At 45.5% G+C, this 27,146-nt stretch overlaps 1 protein-coding gene across 2 annotated transcripts in view; it reads right to left on the bottom strand.

Annotated features, from left to right (window-relative positions):
* The window catches only part of LRRC75A (leucine rich repeat containing 75A), a 279,851-nt gene that overhangs the window by 152,088 nt on the left and 100,617 nt on the right, over window positions 1-27,146 (bottom strand). Inside the window, exon 2 of one of the 2 annotated variants that reach the window (XM_075594448.1) lies at window positions 22,308-22,436. The exons of the other annotated variant lie outside the window; for it this stretch is intronic. Coding sequence (XP_075450563.1) covers window positions 22,308-22,436 — 129 coding nt within the window. The remainder of the gene's footprint in view (window positions 1-22,307; window positions 22,437-27,146) is intronic. 2 annotated transcript variants of the gene reach the window in all.

Below are 27,146 nucleotides of genomic sequence, written 5' to 3'. Positions count from 1 at the left end.
AACGTTTCGATTTATAAAGTGAAAAACTATTATACATCTGCTGCAGTATTTTTGTCCCACAGTTTGACATTACAGGAGACTTTGATGCATAACGCTCAACGTCATCGCTTTAGGCTGCGCTTATAGTGCCGGCGACGGCAACAGCGACGTCGCGGCAAAACAAATGCATTGCCGCCGTCGCGTACGCTTATAGTAAGCGCGACGCGACGGAGCGACGGTTTAGTCGCGATCGCTGGAAGTCATCTCTATTTGATTTTTCCAGTGACCGTTGCCTGACATCACTGTCGCCAGCACTATAAGCGCAGCCTTACAGAAGATTACCTCCTCAAAACCCCATCAGGGCTCATGCCGCTTGCATGCTTTTTTGGAAGGATTACTAAAAAGAAAAGTCAATTTATAAAATCCAACTGGGGCAGAACTTACTGTTTGGTGTTCACCTTGGAGTGGTAAGATTAGCTTTTTTTTCTGGTCAAGATATGTAACTAAAGAATTGTTTGCTTTTTTTGAACTGAGAATTACAGGAGTTACAAATGGTAATCAATTGCAGGTTTCATGCATCATGTTAGCGAGAATTTACAAACAGAGAGTTAACGACAATGGACATCAGGCTTTTATGCAGCACTTAAAGCAGCAGTTCAAGCTGCCGGTTTTTATTATTTTGTTTGTTTTCCCTTTAATATGTGCATCAATACAACCCACACAATGATAAGAAATTAGCTTTGTTGCTTATCGAACTGTTCGCCTGTGATCGATCGGCGAAGATTCAGCTCGGGGGTTCACTAAATGGCAGTGCAGCAGAAGAGGACCAAAGATGCAAAGTTCTGTGGGGAAGATCCTGTGACCAGGCAGTCACTAGATACAATTGGTGCACTGCTAGAGGGCAGGGCTCAAAAAGGGGTGTGCCAGAGCCCATTTCAGAAGAGGAAGGTGATGTGACTTTGTTAATGGTTGTTATAGAAACAAAAAAGGCTTGTTATATCATAATACATTACAAATGTCATTCAGAGTTTTAAAAAAAAATGCTACAAGTATTTTCTCATAGTACAGAACTGATGTATTAAAAACAAAAACACACATGTAGGATATTGCTGGGTCTGCAGCTTTAAAATTGAAGAAGAAAATAAGGCCAGCTGGTATTGTGTTCTCTGTTGCTTTTACATATAAGGTCACAATCCAGCAGCACTTTTAGAGAAATGATGATCATTACAATGCATACTGGGTCAGTTTACCATACTAGAGATTGTCAATTAAACTGAGTAACAAGGGGCCAATGCGTTTTTTTCTTAGAATGGCTATTTACATCGGCACAGATGGCAATGTTCCTTTTTTTAAATCTTGTATTTCACTTGCCATTGTTGGTTTCTAACCCGCAGTAATAACCAACAGGAGACTCTGTTTCCTTCAGTACAAATTGTTTTCCTATTGCTGTGAGGTAGATGTTAGAGGCCGGAGCTGTAATTGCCATGCAATATGGTTGCATTTTTTTTTTGTCTCCATTCTCTAGATATAAAACATGTTTGGTTGCTGTCAAAAGAACTAATATTATGAGGTTTCCTTGATAAAATGCCCAATGTATGATATTTATAAATTCATCAGACATTCTAAAACACAAACTTAAATATTTTTTAAATTAATTCTGGTCTCAGGTGTTGTTCTGAAAATCTTGTAATTGGAGGGACAGCACTGTTAAATCAAGTATGACAAACTGGGGGGGGGGGGGCGCGAGATTTTTCTAGGGGGCGCGGGCGGTTGCCGAGACCCAAGGCATTTAATTTAATGTTGGGGGATCGAGTGAGGCCTCTCAACTTACCTTGATTCAGCCGGCTGTGTGACACGTCACCATGACAACATGGCGTCAAATGACGCTGCGGGGTCATGGCGTGGTCACATGACCCCCCGCACGCCAGAAAGCAAGATGGGGGGGGGGCACGAGCACCGGGGGATCAGGCAGGGAGGGCACAGCACGAATAGTTTGCGCTTTTTTCACATTTCTGATACCTTTGTGTCTGTCCCAAGCATTATCTAATTCCTTTATTGCAGTATTTCTCAACTGGGGATCCAAGGAATGCTTGGATTCCCCCGGGACATCCCTAAAGGGTTCTCTGCAATATTCAGGGCATTTAACACCTTGCGAGCCCCCTCTATCCCCCCCCTCTTCCCATGTATTTCTCTCGCCTCGTCTCACTCCCTCTCTTCCTCACTCACCCCCTCTCGCTCTCCCCTCTCCATCAATTACCTCACTCTCACTCAATCCCTACCCCCATGTATTTCTCTCCCCTGCCAACACTTACTCCCTCTTTTCCTCACTCACTCACTCCCTCCCTTTCTTACACCCCCTATCTCCTCTCACTCTCCCCCCTCCATCAATTACCCCACTCTCACTCAATCCCCCTTCCTCTCATTCATTCCCTTGTCCCCCCCAAAATACATACCAAAACCCCCACCCCCCAAATACAAAAAACCTTCCCATTCCCCAAATATATGCAGATACCTACTCCCGAAATACATACCAAAGTGCCCCCAAGTACATATTAAAAAAACAACCCCAAATACATATAAAAAACCCTACCCTATATATATATAAACAAACAAATACATATTGAAAAAAACACCCCAAAATACATATAGACCCCCCATCCCCAAATACATTTTTTTTTAAAAAACACCCCCAAATACATACAAACCCCTCTCCCCCACCCCCCCCCCCCCCAAATACATATTGAAAAAAAAACCACCCCGGCGCGCGTCAGCATCAGAAGCTCGGTGTGGGACAGTCAGCGAGGGAGGCCAGCAGCCAGGAAAGAGCCGGGCCTGGCGGCAATAAGAGGCCTAGTCAGAGGTCGGGCCCAATTGCTCTGTCCGGCTGCCAGGCCCCCCACAGCCACCGGGCCTGGGACTCTTGTCCCGGCTCCCCCCCACACCCCTACCACCCGTCGTCGGCCCTTATTATCACCCAGGTAACCTTAGCACGTAAGGTATAAGAGAGCTATATACTGGATTTGTATCTGAAAAAGAAGCTTCCAACAGACCAGCCTTAAGCACTGAGATTGCCAAAGCCGCAGACTGCAGGAAGAGCTGCCTGAAGGGTATTTAGGGAGAATGGTTTAAGAATCTTTGTTTTATGTCAGGGGGTGGCCAATTCCAGTCCTCAAGAGCCATTATGACTCAAAACCTTACCTCTTGGTGCCCCTTCGACTGGAGTTGGCCACTTCTGTTTTATGTTCATACACATGATGTCTCAAGAGCAGGATACCTGGCAGAGGAAGGCAAGTCTTACCTACAGTATCTCACTGCTGATACATTATCTTATAGCTTTTGGGCCCTGTCACGATATAGACATGTAAATATTGACTTTTATGTACAGTATGGCAACCTAGAGGCTAACCTGAACTAAATGTACTTTCCATCCCTCTGGTAGTATCATAAAAAGTTAATGGTTCATGCCTACATCTGCTGGCCAGGTTATCAAACAATTAAAGAAATGCTGTGCGTTTGATCAGTGACAAACGTTTTATAACTATTAATATTAAAATGACAGGATGGACCTAAGGATGTGTTTCAGGCACTCTGAAAATGTGTAGTTTAGGCTCTACATCAGCCTGAATAAATTCCGACATATAAACGCTGATGTGGAATGTTAGGCGGTACCTCTGGAGAACCTGATCATCAGGCATGTCACGCACATTAACTCTAGCCCTATAACATACTTCCCTTCTTCTCTATGGCCTTGCTCCATTCCCAGGAATAGCGAGCATTGCCAGGTAACGACTGCACATCAACAGATAAGCAGTAACCGCCATGGCTCCAGAAAATGTATGTTGCAAATGCTGTGTTTTCGTCGGATTTGCACCAGGTCCCTATAGGCGCAAACTTAACAAGGGGTATTAAAGAACTGCCATTAACGCTACTCTAAATTGGACGCTAAAACAAGACTATTAACTATTTAACGATGTACGCCGATGTTAAGTAAATGCGGAATAGACACTCCTCCTCTCCGCCTGTTGAGTGGTTAAATTAACAATCCCCACACAAACACTATTTTGTGCCTATTGGAGTCTTATTTTTATGAGGCGCAAAATGTCCATTAGCGCCCACGCCTTTACATTGGTCTACGACTCCATTGTTGTTAGCTAACTCTACATCAGCTTCAAAGACTTATGTTCCACTAGCTACGTTAATGCCGTCAGTGCCAGAGAGGTTCTGAAATACATTGCTGTCCCATTTGACTCTCGAGGGGCTAACCAAGTAAAACAGGATCTCAGTTCAAATAAAATGCGTGTAGATAGGACAGCACAAAAACAGGTCAGGGGTGAGACAGGTTATGCGTACCCATGACAACTGTCTGAGCCAATTAGCGAGCTCCGTGTCTGTGTGCTTGACACTTTTTTCAATAGAGCTTTCTGATTGGTCAGTGGCAAAATTCTTATTTGTTATATATTACCCTGTAAGTCCGAATTTGACAAGAGCAAGACCTAACGGTAAAGCTTGTCTGGAGATGCAGACGTATTTCTAGTTTGAGGGTGTGCGGTGGCAAATGGCGAAAGCATGTTTGTGAGGTTTGCAGTGTTGCACTATAATGTTAACATCCTATAACCCACGTGTAATTCGCTGGTTTTAATTATTTACAGGATGTTTTAATGTTGCAATCCAGTTTATAAAGAATTTGTCTGTCAGATCCCAAACAAGATTGCAAACTATTTTTTTAACATTTATTTAACCCGATAATACATAGAAATTCAAGAAACAAATTAAATGGTTCCACTGGTAAGACAAATATTTCTTAACATATTTATTCAACAGAAAACAGCGCTTCATCCCTATAGTGTTCAACAAAAAACCCTGCACCAATCCTGTAATGCTGAACAGACAACCACACAAACCCTATAATATTCAACAGAAACCCATATATTCGTCATAACAATGTTAAACAAAAAAACACGCATCCATCCTATAACAGAAAACCATACACCGCCCCTATAAGGTTCATCAGAGATACAAGCAAAAGCCCTGTAATATAAAAAAAAATCCTGTATCAGACCTAGGATCAGAAAACAAAAATGCATCAACCCTATAATGCTCAGCAGAAAATAGTGCTGTAATCCTATTATTCAGCAAAATGTTGCATCAACCAGCACTGTTCAAAATAAATGAGTGCATTCAACCTGTGATAACAGAACTCTTGCAGTGCCTTTACATTATTGCCCATATAACTGCCAGTGTCTGAAATGAGCTTAAGCCTATTACAGGAAACAAAGAAATCATACACACATTTTTACTCTCATTTGAAATTCTGGAGGTGTTTGAAACACTTTGCACAGAGATGTGGTTTACACGTCAGTTTGTTACAGAGAAACACTCCCTGTTCCCCTCCACTCGGTAACACAGCTCAGAAACGTTAATTTATTGCAATGTAATCTTTTCTCCGTCAGAAGACTCCTATGTTTAATTCATGGGTGCTGTAATAAAGTTATTTATTTAGTGGAAGACTTCATAAACACTCGTAATGCTACCCACGCACTCAGCTGTATTCCCGGCGGCTCATTTTATTTACTTAAATCCTGCCCGTCGGTGTAATTAAATCGCTCTTGTTATGTTTTTTGACAGGACACAGTGGCTTTAGTTTGTCCAGACCAGAACGCATGCTGCATAATCCCGTCACTGCTAAATTTGCTAATACCCCCTGAGGCCCACTTCTGTCCCCCCACCCCCCCTCCCCAATGTAACGGGAAAGAACACACAACACCTTGATGGAGGTATAAAGGCCACAGCATTTATTTATGGCAAAACCAATACAACTATCATAATATAATGTAGCCATTAAAACCTCCTCTTGCCCTGCAACCAAGAGGGCATAAAAATGGTACCTTTAATTAAAGCCAACCTCAGGAGGTGACAAGCATAAGGCTGCCTCAAGGCCATGCTCTCATGCTACCTCCCACCTCCCTGCCCCCATATAGGGGACTCATCCATTTTCTTCCACAACCCAAACTGTGGTAAAGTCCCTACGCCTGGCTTAACAATTATATATATATATATATATATATATATATATATATATATATATATATATATATTATATATGTATATATTTCAATAAAACCGTTTGAATAAAAACAATTGCACATATAACTCAAACTCTATTAACCCAACATCCCATTACCTGCTACTATTCCTACTTTGCTCTTGATTAATATAAACCGAGGTGGGCGAGCGGCTGTGTGTGACTGCTATCCCCTTCAAAGGGGAAGTGGCTACTCAGGGGAACCTTTATTTATACCCCACCCAATTGCCTGCCCAACAGCAGCCAATCAGTTGCTGTTGCTGACCTAGCTGGTGCTCTGCCATGTTACACCCATAGCCAATCAGAGGCTGACAACACACCACCTATGGGGCAAAGAGGTCGCTGAGCTCATGCTACCTCCCCCTCCCCCCCACTCCCCCCGGTGACACCTCTGGGCTATTCTTTTGCATGGCATTGTAGGCCAATCTGGCACAGAAAGGGTTAGGATGTTGTATTGTGCAACCTCAGTCACATTCAAATGATTGCATTTTACTATCAGTCAGGTCCTTGAGTTCATTGTCAGCTCTTGTGGGCTTCATTCCTCCCTCATGATTGAATCTTGTAGTACATAAACACTAGAAATAAATTAAATTGAACCGCTAACAGGGAAAACAGTTCATAAACATGTTTGTTTAATGTCAGTTAAGGTCTTTCAGAGCTACAGGGATCTGCGATACATGGACTGAACGGCCTGATATATTCATTTCATACTGGGTAAGATGGTCAGAAAAGGGATTTGTAACCAGGGCAGACAAAATGGTAGCAAAGAGAGCAGGTACCGGAGCAAAGAGAGCAGGGTACCTGAGCAAAGAGAGCAGGGTACCTGAACAAAGAGCAGGGTACCCGAGCAAAGAGAGCAGGGTACCTGAGCAAAGAGAACAGGGTGCCTGAGCAAAGAGAGCAGGGTACCTGAGCAAAGAGAGCAGGTACCGGAGCAAAGAGAGCAGGGTACCTGAGCAAAGAGAGCAGGTACCTGAGCAAAGAGAGCAGGTACCTGAGCAAAGAGAGCAGGTACCCGAGCAAAGAGAGCAGGTACCCGAGCAAAGAGAGCCGGTACCTGAGCAAAGAGAGCAGGTACCCGAGCAAAGAGAGCAGGTACCCGAGCAAAGAGAGCAGGTACCTGAGCAAAGAGAGCAGGGTACCCGAGCAAAGAGAGAGCAGGTACCCGAGCAAAGAGAGCAGGTACCCGAGCAAAGAGAGCAGGTACCTGAGCAAAGAGAGCAGGGTACCTGAGCAAAGAGAGCAGGGTACCTGAGAAAAGAGAGCAGGTACCTGAGCAAAGAGAGCAGGGTACCCGAGCAAAGAGAGCAGGGTACCTGAGCAAAGAGAGCAGGGTACCTGAGCAAAGAGAGCGGGTACCTGTGCAAAGAGAGCAGGATACCTGAGCAAAGAGAGCAGGATACCCAAGCAAAGAGAGCAGGGTACCTGTGCAAAGAGAGCAGGGTACCCGAGCAAAGAGAGCAGGGTACCCGAGCAAAGAGAGCAGGTACCTGAGCAAAGAGAGCAGGGTACCTGAGCAAAGAGAGCAGGGTACCCGAGCAAAGAGAGCAGGTACCTGAGCAAAGAGAGCATGGTACCTGAGCAAAGAGAGCAGGGTACATGAGCAAAGAGAGCAGGTAACTGAGCAAAGAGAGCAGGGTACCCGAGCAAAGAGAGCAGGTACCTGAGCAAAGAGAGCATGGTACCTGAGCAAAGAGAGCAGGGTACATGAGCAAAGAGAGCAGGTAACTGAGCAAAGAGAGCAGGGTACATGAGCAAAGAGAGCAGGGTACATGAGCAAAGAGAGCAGGGTACCTGAGCAAAGAGAGCAGGGTACCTGAGTAAAGAGAGCCGGGTACCCGAGCAAAGAGAGCAGGGTACCTGAGCAAAGAGAGCAGGGTACCGGAGCAAAGAGAGCAGGGTACCCGAGCAAAGAGAGCAGGGTACCGGAGCAAAGAGAGCAGGGTACCTGAGCAAAGAGAGCAGGTACCCGAGCAAAGAGAGCAGGGCACCTGTCGGCCTAGGACATTTGGTTGCGGATGTTTTGACACAACCAACTCACCGCTACTCACCTCGCTGCAGGGACACTCAAACGCTTTGCCGCTAAGGCAAGTCACTAACCTTAGCATTTACCCTAAACTCCCCTAATCGTAACCCCCAACACCACAAACCTTAATCCCTTACCCTAAAACCCTTTACCCTAAGCCCTAACCGCTCAAACGCCTCAAGTTAACCCCCACCTTAACCACTAGAGGGCACTAGCATTCCAAGTTGTAAAGATTTCCATTTATTCCGTACTGTGTTCAGCAGGAATGACAACAGCAAACATAAATACATAAAACGTGTCATTGTGACTTGAAACGTTGCTTATTTTTTTGCAGTTGTCGTTCTTGCTGAACACGTTATGTAATAAATGTAAGTCTTTCATTTTCAACTTGTGTAACCCTCAATGTCAGGGGTGCGCAAACTTGGGGGGCGCGAGAGGTTTTTTGTGGGGGCGTGGCGGTTACAGAGGCCCCACGCTCTTCAGCATGAGGCCTCTGTGAACTCACATACCAGGCTTCGGTCCACACGTCTCCATGATGACGAGCATCAAATGATGCCGCAGGGCCATGTGACGTCATTTGACGCCGCATTAAAGTTAAGGGGGGGCGCGACGCGGGGGGGGGCGCAGTGCTGGAAGTTTGCGCACCCCTGCGTCTTGCACTTGTCCTAGGGACCATTATGAGTGGCCTGATTTAATTTTGTTCTGATTAAAACCATTTGAACTGAATTACACTATGGGGCCCCCGCGCTTTCCTTTTTTGTTTTTTTTCATATATATATATATATATATATATATATATATATATAGGTGTGTGTGTGTAAAATTGTTTCACCCCCCCCAATCTCACATAGGGACCAGTGCTGGGGAGATAGGCGTATTACCAGGTGTTTGGTGCTATACCTGTAGGCTGCAGGAGTGCTGAGTCGTCTGGTAGTTGGTAATGAGACAGGAGCAGGACAGGCTTAGACAGATCTCTGGGTTCTTTTTACTGGTTGGTTTCAGCGCCTCCAGCTGTGATGGAACCCACAGTGTGTGGGTGTCAGTCCCCATCACTGCACTCCTTACCCCTCCTGCCCAGGAACTGACACCAGGCAGAGGTATATTTGACCAGGATTTATTGTGGTGATTGCTGCAGCAGCTCTTCATGGCAGAATAGTATCCCTGAGATCCCAGGACCTCTAGATGGTGCTGCCCCGATAGTGTGGGGCTCTGATCTTGATGGTCTCTAGGCCGTCCGGGCTAGAGTGGGCCTGCTTTCCCCCGATGGGAAAGACTGACTGCCTCCCTCTCTCCTTGGGGACCAGAATCAGACTCACTAACTTTTAGTTTCTCCCCTTGTAAAACTCTGGAAGGGGCAGGCATACATAGGAGATACCGGCACCCCATAACGGGGCCCGTATCTCGGGAAGCAGGGGGTCCCCAGACCTCAAATCAATGGTGCTATGGTAATGAAGGGGTTAACCACTCTCGCTACCCCCCGGAAGGCCTAAACATCCATCCTTGGGGCTATTACCCCCTTCACCCAATCCCCCTACCCCAAAGAAACAAAAATAAACACAACAACCCTGCTACCCACCTCCTCTACCCCATGAAACAGCGTCCAATTGGATTGGAGCTGTACCATCTGACCCTAAATGGAGGATGGAGATGGATTGCCGGTGATGACGTCACGGGTTGAGAGCTTGCAGATACGCCGGGATTCGGAGGATGAAGACTTCTAAAGGTAAGATATATATTGAATGTATGTAATTGTCTTTTTTTCAGGTTTTTTCATTGTATTTATTTATTTTTATGTTTGTGATTGCCCATTGACTGATAATGTATTAATCTGTGCCCTTAGGGTACAGATAAATACAGTGACAGCCAATGCTTTTTTTTGGCAAATGCTTTTTTTATATTGATTGTTATTTTTTCAATTTCTGTTTATTGTTTGGATTAAATTGTTTTGAATTTGGGTGGCTTGTTTTTAGTACAATTTAAGAATTGGTTAGTGTTTTAAATTAATTATTTGTTTTGTTGGCTAGTGCTCTTATTTCTTTTAATTGATTGGTTGGCTAGTGGTTTTATTTCTTTGATTGGTTGGATAGCTGTTTATTTATTTGTATTCTTATGTTTTGGAATAACATAATTGTAATTATGTTATCTGTTTTAGTGATAGATGAATGTAATTGATGTGTAGTTGAGGCTTTTTAGTTCCTTTACTGTTGGGGTATTAGGTGCTTGTGTATTTCTTGTATTATTGTGTATTTTTGGACTTAATTATTTTTATTAGGTTGACCATTGACTGCTATAGTGGTTTATCATGCCCATATTATATAGGTATGATATACCACTGTGCCAATCAATGGGTACAGGGTGGGTATAATGGTCCCGGGGTGGGTGGTTAGACCCAGGCTCACGTGAGAATTTTGGAAGAAACTCGCCATTCTAGAGTGGCGATTAGCCTCGATAAACTAATCGAGGCTACTAGAATTGCACGAGTTTCAGAACCTGCCGATAAGTGGCTTATCGCCGCACGCCCGGCGATGTTTTTTGGACGGCTGAAAAAATGGGCGATTTATGCCTTTATCGCCCACTTATCGAGGCTTACAGAATAACAAAAAGGACTTGATAAGTGGGTTATGAAGGCTTATAGAATAGGCCGCTTAGTGTCTTAAAGTCTGAAAGGACTGAGGCATCATATCAGTATTATAAGGAATGTAACACAAATTCCAAAGGGCAATCAAATGACCAAACATTGAAAATGAAAAAAGAATTGCAACAAAGTAAGATCAACCCTAACAAGTTCTTTAAGTACCTTAATAAGAAAAAGATTAGTAAAGAAAATTTAGGGCAGGCAAATTTTTGGAGATCAGGAAAAAGTGAGGTATTAAACAAATTCTTTGCCTCTGTATACCAGGGAGGAATCGATTGCACAGGAGCCACAACCTTTATATTAACAAACAATTGGTTAACTGAGGAAGAAGTGCATAGGCGGCTTGATAAAATGAAAGTAAATAAGGCACGTGGCCCCAATGACATGCACCCAAGAGTTCTTAAGGAGTTAAGCTCAGTAATAGCCAAACCATTCCATTTAATATTCAAGGACTCCATTTCCACAGGCTCAGTACCAAAAGATTGGCATAAAGCCGACATGGTACCTATATTTAAAAAGGGAGCTAGATCACAACCGAGAAATTACAGACCTGTAAACCTGCCATCAACAGTGGGGAAACTACTTGAAGGTATAGTATGGGATATAATTCAGGAATACCTAATGGATAACAAAATTATTACTAATAGTCAGCATGGATTTATGAAGGATAGCTCGTGCAAAACTAACCTTATTAGTATCTGTGAGGAGGTAAGTAGGAATTTAGACCAGGGTAATGCAGTTGGTGTGGTCTACTTAAATTTTGATAACAATATAGGAAGCGCTCTAACGATATAAAGTCCAAACTTGTGTAAATATTGTGGTGCAGCTTGACGAGTAGAACTGTTCCCAATTCTCAGTAGAATCAGGCACGTAAAGGTTTCTTTGCAATCTTCACCTCCGTAATTATGCCTGATTGCAGGCACTGAAATGTAAGTGCATATCTCACCACTTATCAGTGCACACTGCATACTGTGAACTTGCTTCACTATTGTGTTTTCTTTCTCTTCACTTGTATTCCCTTTCAACGAGGTGCGCTGATCATCTTGAAAATCTAATTCTACTTCCATTTTGCAAAGGCTTTTGATATAGTCATATATTTTCTAAGGCTGTCACACATTTTAATCTGGTCTGTAACTGTTTCATACACCCATAATATATATTATCTTTAACTGTACATGCAATGTCATAATGTATACCCTGCTCATGTATTATTTGTCTTAACTCTGTGCCCAGGACATACTTGAAAACGAGAGGTAACTCTCAATGTATTACTTCCTGGTAAAATATTTTATAAATAAATAATAGGGCTACACAAGAGGTTAGTGTACAAAATAAAGGGAATTGGACGCAGTGAAAATATTTGCAGATAATGTAAGGTTATGCATTTGGGAAACGAGAATATACAGGCGACTTGCAAATGAAACGGGGAACAATTGGCGGAATCCTTGATGGAGAAGGAATAGGAGTGCTTGTTGACAGTAGGCTTGGTGATAGTGCCCAGTGTCTTGCAGTAGCTGCAGTGGCAAACAAGATCTTATCTTGCATTAAACAGGGAATGGATGGAAGGGAAGTAAACACAATTATGCCCCTCAATAAAGCTACACCTGGAATATGGAGTACCGTTTGGGCACCACTTCATAAATAAAAGACACTATGGAACTAGAAAAAGTGCAGAGAAGAGCCACCAAATTAATAAAGGGAATGGATAATCTGATTTATGAGGTGAGGCTAGCTAATTTAGATTTCTTTACATTAGAAAAGAGGCTTGTAAGAGGGGATATGATAATTATACACAAATATATGTGGGGACAATATAAGGAGCTTTCAAAAGAACTATTCATCCCAAAGGCAGTACAAACGACACAGGCAAATCCCTGAAAGTTGGAGATTTCACCAGCAACACAGGAAAGGGTTCTTTACAGTAAGGGCAGTTAAAATGTGGAAATCATTACCCATGGAGACTGTGATGGCAGATAAAATAAATATCTTCAAAAAAAAAAGTTGGACATCTTTTTAGAAAGGAAAGGTATACAGGGATATACCTAATAAGTAAACATGGGAATGATGTTGATTCAGGGAGAAATCATTATTTGGAGTCTGGAAGGAATTAAATTTTCCCCTTATGAGACAGCATTGAATGATGTTTCACAGGGTTTTTTTTGTTTGCCTTCCTCTGGATCAAAATAATGTACTGTAAATACAAACATAGGATAAGTATATGTCGCCTAAATTTAGCATAGGTTGAACTTGATGGACATACTGTATGTCTTTTCTCAATCTCATCTACTAAGTAAGTTACTATGTAACTAAGTAACTATGTTGATGTAGAAACATTTTGTGGTCTATTTATTTCTTCTGGCTGCAAACAGGGACATTATTCTGCCCTTCTCTCTGAAACTTTGGGATTCTTGCTGCCTTGTGTCTGAACTACAAATTCTCTATACAATATACTGAGAAGCTGCTGCTCTGTGTTAGGGAAGGATGTAAGAGGTTTTGTTTTCAGAAAAAGCGATAGTTCTGATGGGGCACTACCGCACAGAAATGCCAATTCAACTCAACGGGAGTTTCTCTGTGTATGTTCACAATTGGCACTATCACTCTTTAATAACTCCCCCCCTAAGAGCTTAATTCAAGCTAATGGGACTCAAAGGCTTCTCTGTCATGGCATAATGAATAGGGCCCTACTCCTTTATAGTATCAGCATGTACAGGCCGTCCTCGGTTATCCAACGGAATCCGGTCTGGAAGTAGCGTTGGATAGTGAAACCGTTGTAAAGTGAGTCCCATGGTAATCAGTGGCGGTGAGCGTTGGATAACGCATTCAGGCGTCGGATAACGCATTCCGGCGTCGGAAAACGGCCCACAGGGCTGCATTGTAATGCGTTGGATATGCCATTCGTTGTAAAGTGAAACGTTGGATAGCGAGGACTACCTGTACTGTGTGAAATTGTAGAAACTGTGTGATACTGCTGACGACTTTCAATTTATTTAAATTCCAGGATATGTTATAATATTGGACTGTTTCAATATCTAGATGCCGCATATCCTATCAAACTGGCAGTAATTATATGTGAATGCAAGTTATTAATCAGAGAGTCCCTGTAGGCTGGAGAGATCGAATGATCAGTACGTTTCGTTTCTAATAAGATTGACGAGATTGAATTAAAAACAAAGGATACAAAACAGAATACAATATGATAAATGGCCCCGTAAAGATGATGATTAATGAACTGGTGTTATCACACAATATTACTCAGTAAAACATTGATCGGCATTTAGTAGTTCAGACCTTAGGGGAGGAAGCTGTGCCACTGCACAGAAATGATTTTGATAAACCCTTTTCTTTTGCATTTGCATCAAAAGTAAGAAAAGGTTTCTCAAATCTGAAGAAGATTGTCAGGCCGGGGAGTATACATCAACTCAGGCCGGGGAGTATACATCACCTCAGGCCGGGGAGTATACATCAACTCAGGCCGGGGAGTATACATCACCTCAGGCCGGGGAGTATACATCAACTCAGGCCGGGGAGTTTACATCACCTCAGGCCGAGAAGTTTACATCACCTCAGGCCGGGGAGTTTACATCACCTCAGGCCGGGAAGTTTACATCACCTCAGGCCGGGGAGTTTACATCACCTCAGGCCGGGAAGTTTACATCACCTCAGGCTGGGAAGTTTACATCACCTCAGGCCGAGGAGTTTATATCACATCAGGCCGAGGAGTTTACATCACCTCAGGCCGGGAAGTTTACATCACCTCAGGCCGGGAAGTTTACATCACCTCAGGCCGGGGAGTTTACATCACCTCAGGCCGGGAAGTTTACATCACCTCAGGCCGGGGAGTTTACATCACCTCAGGCCGGGAAGTTTACATCACCTCAGGCTGGGAAGTTTACATCACCTCAGGCCGAGGAGTTTATATCACATCAGGCCGAGGAGTTTACATCACCTCAGGCCGGGAAGTTTACATCACCTCAGGCCGGGAAGTTTACATCACCTCAGGCCGGGGAGTTTACATCACCTCAGGCCGGGGAGTTTACATCACCTCAGGCCGGGGAGTTTACATCACCTCAGGCCGGGAAGTTTACATCACCTCAGGCCGGGAAGTTTATATCACCTCAGGCCGGGGAGTTTACATCACCTCAGGCCGGGAAGTTTACATCACCTCAGGCCGGGAAGTTTACATCACCTCAGGCCGAGGAGTTTACATCACCTCAGGCCGGGAAGTTTACATCACCTCAGGCCGGGAAGTTTACATCACCTCAGGCCGGGGAGTTTACATCACCTCAGGCCGGGAAGTTTACATCACCTCAGGCCGGGGAGTTTACATCACCTCAGGCCGGGAAGTTTACATCACCTCAGGCCGGGAAGTTTACATCACCTCAGGCCGAGGAGTTTACATCACCTCAGGCTGGGAAGTTTACATCACCTCAGGCCGGGGAGTTTACATCACCTCAGGCCGGGAAGTTTATATCACCTCAGGCCGGGGAGTTTACATCATCTCAGGCCGAGGAGTTTACATCTCCTCAGGCCGGGAAGTTTACATCACCTCAGGCCGGGAAGTTTACATCACCTCAGGCCGGGAAGTTTACATCACCTCAGGCCGGGAAGTTTACATCACCTCAGGCCGGGGAGTTTACATCACCTCAGGCCGGGGAGTTTACATCACCTCAGGCCGGGGAGTTTACATCACCTCAGGCCGGGGAGTTTACATAACCTCAGGCCGGGAAGTTTACATAACCTCAGGCCGGGAAGTTTACATCACCTCAGGCCGGGGAGTTTACATCACCTCAGGCCGAGGAGTTTACATCACCTCAGGCCGGGAAGTTTACATCACCTCAGGCCGAGGAGTTTACATCACCTCAGGCAGGGAAGTTTACATCACCTCAGGCCGGGAAGACAGATGCTAGTAGAAGGCGACACGCAAATGATGCAGAATTTGATGCGTCCTAGGCTTGCCACCTTCTACTGAACGCCAACCCGGAGGGGTAAAAAAAGAAGAAAAAAACCCTTACTTGGCGGCATGGTGCAGCGGCGTCTCCCGGCATCCTGCTGCAATTCCACCTCCAACTGCAGTGCACATGGCTGCCATGGCAACGTGACTCCCGCGTAGCGACTTAACGTCGCATGGCGTCTGGTTGCCATGGCAACGTGCATCCATGTTAACTGTAGTTGAAAGGGGAATTGCAGGAAAATAATGGAGAATGCCGGAGACGCAGCCACACCGCACCCCGCCACCACCCAGAGATTAACAACGGCAACCCATAGCCCGGAGGTAAGTGCCCGAAACCCGGAGTCTCCGGGTCAAACCCGTTGAGGTGGCAACCCTGGATGCGGCCCTCTGTTGGAGCACAGTATGTGCGTCATGTAGCTGCTGCTTAATGCACGCAAGCTGATGCACACAGGCGAAAACTACAGCATAGTACTGTATGTATGTCTACATTTATATAGCACCCACAGTGTACTCAGTGCTTTACAAAGACAATGCAGTACAGGGAATTATAATACAATAAGAGCAACAAAGTCAGACAATAGGAAAGGAAATCCCTGCCCCGGAGAGCTTACAATCTAAGTGATATGTTGGGATATTTACAGAGACGGCAGGTCAGGGAATAAGTACAGTAGATGACAGCGCTCGCAAGGAGTGACTGTGGGACAATAGCCATGAGTCCAGGCTATTGGGATGCTTCATTTAAGAGGTGGGTTTTCAGGACTGTGAAGGTGGGGAGAGAGGGTGCTTGACGTATACGGAGTGTGAGGGAGTTCCACAGATAAGCGGCAGTGAGGGGAAAGCAACGCAGAAAACTATCAAGAAAAGTATTGCCGAACATTTGACACACAGACCGGCGCCAATATGCGAATGTAACTCCACCCGAACTGCTCCCATGTGCCCCATAAATCCTTCATCTCGTCGCAGAAAGACGCAGATATATCCGAATGTGGCGCAACTTAGATTATTACGCAGACGCTGCCTGGCTCAGCTGTATTTCAGCTAAAAGAATGACTTTGCCCCAACATTTTGCCCTTGGTACATAAGAGCCCTTAGTTCAGTTTGATATTACTGAAAAACATCCACAGTAAAAATCCTGGGAAAATGTAGATTTGTCGAATGTATAGGAGTACTTCACAAAATGATCAATAAATCATCTAAAGCAATTATCCCAAATTCTGGGAAATGCAAACGTTTATTTAGCATCATGAGCTGATATCACCACCATATGTAGACACTACCCAGCGAACCGCATATAAAAAACATTCTTGCATAATTATAGTTTCTCCCTAAAATCAAATTAAAAGAAGTATAAATATCACAAATATCGCTACATACGCAGAGGATGAGGATTATGTAATAGTTCCCAGTCAGCGTGAAAGTATTTTGCATTGTGACTGGAAAATTATGTTTTGCAGCAATAGTTAAAGCAACAATCCTGCTTTCTTTCCTTTTAATTCTTTTTTTTATTGAGAATAGGAAGCCTAGGGTCTCCGGAGCTGAACTGCGTTCATTTCAGCTTCCGTGGACCCCCTGCTTCCCGAGATATGTACCTCCATAGTGGGTGCTGGTTTGCAGCTATGACTGGGATATGTGGGGCTATCGAAATGGCAGCTTTAAAGGGCCCGCGTCACGTGGGCCAATAGGAAGCTGTGATGTCATCCCTTGCAGCTTCCTATTGGCCCAAATGAACGGGACATTTAAATCTGCGAAGCTGCTACTGGTTTCCACTACGGAGGTGTGTGTCTCGGAAAGCAGGGGGTCCCCGAAGCTGAAATTAACGAGGTTCAGCTCCGGAGACCCCCTGCTTCCCACCTAGGGGGGAGCATATGCTGCTTTAAGCTCACACTTTATACGTCTAGATTAGCCTTTTGAGACCTCAATATATAAAAGCGCTGTCCCTTTTGAAAAGAGTTTGAGAAACATGTAGGACATCAACAGACTGTACTAATATCCAATATCCTATTTGTTTTCTAAAGTGTTCCCTAAGATCTCACAATACATGCTTTGAATTATTGGGTAGCAACGTCGTTGTTCCGCGTGAACAAAAAAAAGAAGCTACGGTATGTGCTCCATCCCCAGAAATCTACAAATTGGAAGAAGATCATTCTCCAATGCGACATGAACATCATAAGACATGAAGGCAAGTCACATCCCAGAGCATAAAAAATATTGTTAAAAGTGACATTAACATCATTGTTTTTTCCTACATAAAAGAAATTGCACAATTGAAGACTTAACAACGGTGCTCTCGGATAAATCCAGCCTTCTTGGCTCCACCTCTTGCTTATTACCATTTTTTCAATTTCACTTATAAAAAGGCAATTTCCAATTCCAAACATAGCTTAACCATTCCCTGGCCTGGGGGACCAGCTGGAGTATTTCTGAAGAGTATTTAATTCCCTTGTGCTGTTTTTAATTGTTATTTTCCCGTCTATTCCATCTATTCTCTCTCCGTCAACCTTGAGGTTACAGGAAATCGGGTGTAGCATCGCTGGGCAGCAGACGACTCTAGACACACACTCTTGTAACCTTCTTTTATATGCAGATTACTGATGCTAAACATGCTGTTCTTTTCTGCAGGGGATTTCCACACCAAATAATTTGTATAGCTGTGGAGCTCTGAATATTGGGGTTAAAAATGCAAGTAAATGTATTGCTCATAGGGGAAGCATAGATTTGTCCTAGGACAGAGGTAAAATGATAATGTATACAACTGTAGCCCCCTTTCCCTATGCCTATGGGAAACTACGCAGGCGACTACGAGTGCTGCTATACCTGTTGCTCACAGGATGCATAAGCCTCAATGGACCAGTATTCTACAGGTGCATGAAAAAACATACAATTATAATGTACAGAGCTTTTGAAGCCTCACTAGCCCGTTATTTGACAGGACAGTAGTTCTATTGAAAACAATAATTACGGGGATAACACGTGTGTTATGTGGCATGTTATTTTGTGTGTTAACTCGCATTAATGGGGGTAATAACATCTGTACAGCAAGTACGCTTTAAGTATTTTTTTTTTCTATATGATGGCAAGACCATGAGTCTTCAATTTGCGTGTGCTGTTCGCAATACTTTGACTTTGCGTGACATATATGGAGCGTGGCCACACTTTATGGGATATATGCACCTCTGTGAGCCTGTCCTGAATCTTCTAAACTCCGTGACGATATCTGGGAATATATCCCATTGTGACGGCAATAACATCTGCTACATCTGTAGATCGCTTCATGGGTAGACATAAGAACACAATTATATTAGTAATTTTAAGGGTGGAATACTATTTAGCTGGTTAAAAAAAAAAATAACCTTTTGTAAATAATGGAAGAACTTCATTGGCTTCCTTAAACGAATCTAACCATGGCAAAAGATTTGGCTTCTTTTGTTTCTCTGAAAGAGCAAATGTTTTTTTAAGGGAGTGTCAGAAAAATGTAAAATAAATAAAAGCAGGGTGCTAAATATTTTCTTTGACACACACTTTGAGAGGGACTGAACCTTGAAAGCTATCCATGCTGCTGAGCGCCACAATAATTGATTTTACCGTTGGAACCTGTTATCCTTGCACTTTTGATACCACATTTCCAGCGTCTTTGTGCCATTGTCCTGAGCTATCACGCCGAGCTAAAAAGGATTTCAGGCATAGAAAATAGAATAAAATAATGGTTATGGATCGCCATGAAAATCAATTAAGCCAAAGCAAGAGGAAAAATATCAATAACCCATTCACCTCTATGAAGTTCTGAAAAGGGGTTATTCTTCAGGAGAAAAGATGTATCATGAAAAGAACGTATCTCCAAATGCATCTTGGATGGGTGCCTTAGGACCTTTTTGACTTATTTACTTGGAGATAGGGTTGAAACGCATTTAAGTGATGAATTAAAATGAATGAATTCAAAATTACAATAGTAGGTTACAAGCTAACACAAGCCCTTTATATACACTATCTAATGATAGACCTGTTTACGGGTTGCTGTGCTCAGTGCCGGCAGGTAACTGGTGGATAAAGGTGCATCTGCTTACACCATCATTCTAATCATCTTCGGAGGTCACCCTGGCCAGTGAGAGTGACCATCCTCACCCTTCTTGTGGCTATGACATGTGCATGTTATAATGTCTTCTCTTGGGGACGACAGGGTCCCTTCACTCAGCAAGCAGCCTCGTTACTGTGCATCAGCGGTTCAATTAGTGATGTTTTCTTTGCTACAGGAAAAAGACGTCAAGGTAACCCTTCCGAGAAATGCCATAAATAACCGGTAAACTCCGAGTTTTAAAGCGTGCACCAAGTTCTCGCCTAATAACATATATTGGAGTTCCAAAGCAAAAGCGCTCATCATTAAAACACCTTTTGTAAAATGTACATTGTTAAGTTTCATAATTAAAACACATGTTTAAGAGAATTTCAAGTGGAGACTCTATAGCCGAACTGTAAACATCTCAACAACACATCACACAATGGGCAATACATGATTAAGAGCTCAGAACAAATGGAGGAAATATTCCTGCAGGGATCACACACTCACCCTCATCGAAGAAGAAATATTTGACACTAGGTTTTGTGAGAGAAAAAAATATATAGAAGAAATGGACAGTTACTATGGATATCACAATGGAGTGTGAGCCCGGAGGAAGTGTTAAAAGATATATATTCTTTGCAGCCGAGTTACTGGGGATTGAGCACGACACGTGGAGCTCATCATGCTCAGGGTTACTAAAAACCATACGCTTGCACAAAGACGTGGGCCATGTTATACGCAACAGATACACCGGTTATAGAGGAAATACTTTCATTGCGTCTTTTAATTGCATCTACGAGAGAAAACAACACACTGTATTACATTTTCCCGAGTTGTTGCTTTTGTGGCAGCTTTTCCAAGATCATTTCCATTATTGCGCTATGCCAGAGTTCTCTAGGCAAAGTCATGATCTATACCAGTGTTTTCCAACAGGGGTTTCTAGGCACCCTTGGTTCCCCGGGCATACCTACAGGGTTCCCTGCAATTTTCTGATCATTTGAAAATTGTAACAAATATAGAAGAATTTACTCTGCATCTGATCTCAGACGCGCTATTAGAGAGGGTTGGGATTCCTTACAATGCATCTGATCTCCGACACACTATTAGAGAGGGTTGGGGTTCCTTACAATGCATCTGATCTCAGACGTGCTATTAGAGAGGGTTGGGGTTCCTTACAATGCATCTGATCTCAGACGCTCTATTAGAGAGGGTTGGGGTTCCTTACAATGCATCTGATCTCAGACGCTCTATTAGAGAGGGTTGGGGTTCCTTACAATGCATCTGATCTCAAGACGCGCTATAAGAGAGGGTTGGGGTTCCTTACAATGCATCTGATCTCAGACGCGCTATTAGAGAGGGTTGGGGTTCCTTACAATGCATCTGATCTCAGACGCGCTATTAGAGAGGGTTGGGGTTCCTTACAATGCATCTGATCTCAGACGCGCTATTAAAGAGGGTTGGGGTTCCTTATAATGCATCTGATCTCAGACACACTATTACAGAGGGTTGGGGTTCCTTACAATGCATCTGATCTCATACGCGCTATTAGAGAGGGTTGGGGTTCCTCAGAATTTCACAATATAAATACAGTATAGGGTTCATTAAAGCTGCAGTTCAAGCAATATCCTGCATGTGTTTTTTTTAATAAATCAGTTCTGTAGTAAGAAAAAATACTTTTAGCATTTTCTGTTTTAAAAACAACAACTTTGAAAGGCCAATTTTCTTGTATTCTATTTTAACAAGCATGCTTGTTCCTATAGCAACGATTAACATTCCCCATATTTAAAGATGTCGCCAAACTTTGCCGATCAATAGACGGAGAACGAATTGACCGGCAGCTATGCAGTTCTTTAGGTAAGTAGAGATTGCCCACACGAAACTATTGAAGTTAAAAAAAAAACTAAAAAAAAAACAAAAAAAAACGGGAGCCCGAACTGCAGCTTTAACCAAAAAAAGCTTGAAAAACACTGCAGATCAGTGTTTTTCAAGCTTTTCTTTGGTTAATGAACCCAATATTATTTAATTTAGGATGATTACATGATTATTTAAATCGTCTTTTGCCTTCTTTGTGGGATCACAATTTTAAATAGGTTCAAAACAAGGTTATACCTCTCTCCATACATACAGTACTCTGCTGGCCAAGTCTTACAAAGCACACCTTCTCTTGCTATCTCTAAGGGACTAATAATAATGGATCGCTATTTTACCACTTGCGATATCACTTTTATGAATAGGTTGAAAAATAACACTGATAAAGCGGTTTGTTTTTTTAACACAACTTGTATACCTTTTATTTTCACTACTCGTGAATCTAGGCATCATATCTACCCATTTGGTCTCAGAGCCCAGCATAATATTTAAATGACAAGCTCTCCACATGAGGGATTCCCTTCTCTTAATGTTCACATATTCTAGTATTGCATTAGCATTCCTTTGTATTTTCTTAGTGTACACTTGTGCTATAAAGCAGCACTACATCCATAGTCAGTAGTATATACTGTATACATATAACAGAATAGTCCTCTGCAAATGAGCTGCAAATGAGCTGCATGTACTGTAACGAGCAAGTATAGTACGTACCTGTTTGGGGCAGTGCACATATCTAGCCAGACTGATTATTAAGTCATGCGTAATGGGATCCACTAGATTCCGGAAGCTAGCGTATCGATACAGCACATCATCCAGCGAGGTGGACTCCATTCCCAAATCCTATATCACAAGGGAGAGATTGTTATTTGGGGGGACATTATAACCGAAGCATTAGATAGTTTGACTTTGCCTAACAAAGGAGGCTGTGTGTACACTTTATATTATTGAAGTACCAGGCACTAGTCGCAATATGTTTCATCATCAATTTCTTTATTTAGTATGGGGATGTGCTAAAATGCAGTCATCCTTTACCTGCGGCCCCCAATCGCTGCTCTGTGGATCTGTTCAGGGCTGGACTATCCTACTGGTGGGCCTCGGCAGCCCACTTTCCTTGGGGCAGAGGGAACAGAGACATTGCTGCCACGGATCAGAGCTTCTCCCCGCTCCCACCAGTAAGCTGTTTAATCATAGTGTGCTCATGAAGTGCCCCGCTCCTCTCGGGTGCTCAACACTAGTTCAGAGTGAGAATAGGAGTGAGACTGTTTTAATGAGTGCAACGGCATTAAGCTCCAATTTTCAGCTGCAATGTCTCACTTCCGTGTCCTCTGGAAACAGACAGGTACAGCTCCCCATGTGCCCCTACTCTCTCCCATGTTACCTCCTGCTCCTTTTCTCACCCCTTCCTCCCCCCATATGTCACTCTATCTCTCCCGATGTCACCCACTCGCCCCTCAGGGTCACCCAAACCCACCCTATCTTATCTACTCCCCCCCCTCCATATCTCCAATCCCCCCCTCTCATGTTACTCTCCTCCCAATGTCACTTCACTTCCCCCATACATCTCCCACTCTTCCGCCATACAGTACACCCCATGTGCTCCAGCCCCCTCAGTGAATATTAAGGGGGTGTGGCCCTTTTTGAGGGCTCATGTGCCGCACATGCCCAACACAGCTCTAGGTAAAGGGTTATGATTGCGTCTATTCAATAAAATGAAAAAAAGGGGGTAATCCTAAATAAGCATCAACTTATATTTAAATGAATGGTGGCTGATGCATCATTAACTGGGAGTTACCATTCGCCTCACTATATTAAAAAAGAGCTATACTCTTTGGCTATCTACAGTAGCTGAGTAAAAAGTTGAGTCGCTTATGCATCTCTCCACACCCCAAAAAACAAGTGCCCAGTTAGAAAGACTGAGAAGGACTTGACTACCTACTGAGAGATATGGCTCACTTATGCATATGGAGACTAAAGCCAGTATTTTGAATCAACAGTTTCCCAAATACCTTCAACTAGCAGTGGGAAAATATGTCATTAAATCTCTAGCAAGAAAGATTTTAGGGTCTAGTTACTAAAGCCCCCCACCTGCAAAACGAGTGCATCATATTTATTCATTTGCATAATGAAACTTTTTGAACAATTAGAGCTTCCGCAGTCATGGCGATCTTTTATTCAAGTGGTGGCGTTAGTATCCCGCGACCTGCTGAATATATCACGTTTCCCATGAGTGACGTCACTTCTTGTGATGTACGGGTGTTTTCTTTAGTGTTCGGCGGGGAGGTTTTCTAGTGGGAGGGGCAGCGGTATATTCATTCGTTTATTTTTGCATCTGGAGAGGGGGTTTAGTGTCTGATCCGAAACATTATGAATGCTGTGATGGACTGTACACATAGCGACAGCACTGATGATCTGTGAATCTGAAAGTTGAGGGTTATCCTCTAAGTAAGACTGACCTGTGTACAAATTATTGATTACTCTACAACCTCCAATGTCTGGCTAGCCCAGGGGTGGCCAACTCCAGACCTCAAGCGCCACACACAGGCCACGTGTTAGGGATATCCCTGCTTCAGCACAGATGGCAAAATCAGTGGCTCAGTCATAATGATTGAGCCACCTGTGCTGAAGCAGGGATATCCTTAAAACCTGGCCTGTTGGTGGCCCTTTAGGACTTGATTGGGTCACCCCTGGACTAGACATTTGTACAAAAGAATATTGCATATGTTTTTGTTTTGCGGGTGGCTGTCTGCAGGATGTCGAAAATCCTGCTTCTCTAGGTGCGTTTGAACCATTTTTTGTCTTTTGTTACCATATTTACAAAAGTAAAGGAATCCCATTAAAAGCAACTGGAGATTTTCATGTGAGAAAACCTGGTGTGGAATGATGGCAGTGCACGCACTCAAACAAACAGGTGATAATGGGGTACTTAACCGCAGGTGCGCTGGTTCTGGGGAGCTCCTGATGTCCCAAATAGATCCAGTGAAGAAGAAGAATCAGGCACACGGTCTTAATCAATAATGAAAAGAGGGTTTATTGTGCCAAGAAATCCAACGTTTCGGCAGTAATACTGCCTTTCTCAAGGTGTAGGCAACCTGGTGTAACACGTTTCCACTGGTTTTGCCCCTAATTTTCCAGCCAGGAAACTCTAGTAAATAACTCTCTTTATTCCATTACTCACAGCTTTACAAAGACATGGCCCCAAGTTATAACTAGCCCATACAGACAATATCTAAGGTAGCCATTAAGCTTATTTTAAGTTCTAATGTTGCTCTCATGCCTCAGCTTTGTTTTCAGTAATGTTGGATTATTCCATACTAGCTGAGAGACCCGGCGTTGCCCGGGATGTAAATGCGTAATAGGTAGTTTTATTTATAAATCGTGGAACAATTGGTGACTGTTTGTTGTAAAGGTTGGATAATAATATTGAAAAGAAAGATGGAAGAAAATGTAATACGATGTTGTATAAAAATGGTTTATTGTAAGCACACCACAGTACAATGTATATTTTGGTGACATAAGTGATGTAAAAATCTGAGTTGTGTGTCCTGCTAGGGTGTGAGGCGGCGGGTGGCGCGTGGGTTGTGAGTGCTGTCTGCGAGTGGGGGTCCTGCTAGGGTGTGAGGCGGCGGGTGGCGCGTGGGTTGTGAGTGCTGTCTGTGAGTGGGGGTCCTGCAAGGGTGTGAGGCGGCGGCTGGCGCGTGGGTTGTGAGTGCTGTCTGTGAGTGGGGGTCCTGCTAGGGTGTGAGGCGGTGGGTCAGTGATGTCGGTGCGTAGGGGCGGGAGGCAGCAGGTGTGTGTGGCGGCAGGTATGTGTCGAGTGTGGCGGGTGTCTGTTGAGTGCGTGCAGCGGCTGTGAGGCGGTGGGTGAAAGGCAGAGGCGGCCGGAGTAAGGGCGGGTGAAAGGCAGAGGCGGGGGTGGGGAGGCGGTAAGGCGGGCATGAAGGCGAAGGGCGGCGGGAAGGGGAGGAGGGGGTGGAGGAGGGGGGCAAGGGGTGGAGGAGGGGGGCAAGGGGTGGAGGAGGGGGGCAAGGGGTGGAGGAGGGGGGAAGGGTTAGAGGAGGGGGGGAAGGGTTAGAGGAGGGGGGGGAAGTGTGGGAGGGGGTGGGAGGGGAAAGGGGAAAAAGAGGTGGAGGGGGGGGGGAAGAGGAGCGGAGGGGGGGGTGGAAAGGGGAGCGGAGGGGGGGTGAAGGGGAGCGGAGGCTGGGGAAGGGGAGCGGGGGGGAAGGGGAGCGGGGGGGGGGAAGGGGAGCGGGGGGGAGGGGAGAAGTGGTGGGAAGGGGGAGGAGGGGGGAGGTGGTTGAAAGGGGGAGAAGGGGGGAGGTGGTGGGAAGGGGGGAGGTGGTGGGAAGGAGGAGGAGGGGGAAGGTGGTGGAAAGGGAGAGAAGGGGGGAGGTGGTGGGAAGGGGGGAGGTGGTGGGAAGGGGGGAGGTGGTGGGAAGGGGGGAGGTGGTGGGAAGGGGGGAGGTGGTGGGAAGGAGGAGGAGGGGTAAGGTGGTGGAAAGGGAGAGAAGGGGGGATGTGGTGGGAAGGGGGAGGAGGGGGAAGGTGGTGGGAAGGGGGAGGAGGGGGAAGGTGGTGGGAAGGGGGAGGTGGTGGGAAGGGGGGAGGGGGAGGTGGTGGAAGGGGGGGAGGGTGGAGGTGGTGGGAAGGGGGGGAGGTGGTGGGAAGGGGGGGAGGTGGTGGAAAGGGGGGGGAGGTGGTGGAAAGGGGGGGGAGGTGGTGGGAAGGGGGGGAGGGGTGAGGTGGTGGGAAGGGGGAGGAGGTGGGAAGGGGGAGGCGGAGGGAAGGCGGGGGGTGGGAGGCGGTGGGAAGGCGGGGGGTGAGAGGAGGTGGGAAGGCGGGGGGTGGGAGGCGGTGGGATGGCGGGGGGTGGGAGGCGTGGGAAGGGGGGTGGGAGGCGGTGGGAAGGGGGGGGGAGGTGGTGGGAAGGGGGGAGGGAGGCGGTGGGAAGGGGGAGGGAGGCGGTGGGAAGGGGGTGGGAAGGGGGGGGGAGGCGGTGGGAAGGGGGGGGAGGCGGTGGGAAGGGGGGCTGGGAGGCGGTGGGAAGGGGGGGGGGGAGGCGGTGGGAAGGGGGGGGAGGCGGTGGGAAGAGGGGGGAGGCGGTGGGAAGGGGGGGGAGGCGGTGGGAAGGGGGGGGAGGCGGTGGGAAGGGGGGGGAAGGGGGGAGGCGGTGGGAAGGGGAGGGAGGCGGTGGGAAGGGGGGGGGAGGTGGTGGGAAGGGGGGAGGGAGGCGGTGGGAAGGGGGAGGGAGGCGGTGGGAAGGGAGGCTGGGAGGCGGTGGGAAGGGGGGGGGGAAGGCGGTGGGAGGCGGTGGGAAGGGGGGGAAGGGGGGAGGCGGTGGGAAGGGGGGGAGGCGGTGGGAAGGGGGGGGAGGCGGTGGGAAGGGGGTTTAGGCGGTGGGAAGGGGAGGGAGGCGGTGGGAAGGGGGGGTGGAGGGGAGGTGAAGGGGGGGTGGAGGGGAGGTGAAGGTGGGGGGGTGGAGGGGAGGTGAAGGGGGGGTGGAGGGGAGGTGAAGGGGGGGTGGAGGGGAGGTGAAGGGGGGGAGTGGAAGGG

The sequence above is a fragment of the Ascaphus truei genome, chromosome 3 (genome assembly GCF_040206685.1).
Source record: "Ascaphus truei isolate aAscTru1 chromosome 3, aAscTru1.hap1, whole genome shotgun sequence".
In the NCBI taxonomy this organism is placed as follows: Eukaryota; Metazoa; Chordata; class Amphibia; order Anura; family Ascaphidae; genus Ascaphus; species Ascaphus truei.
This window is presented reverse-complemented; position numbering and strand designations above follow the sequence as displayed.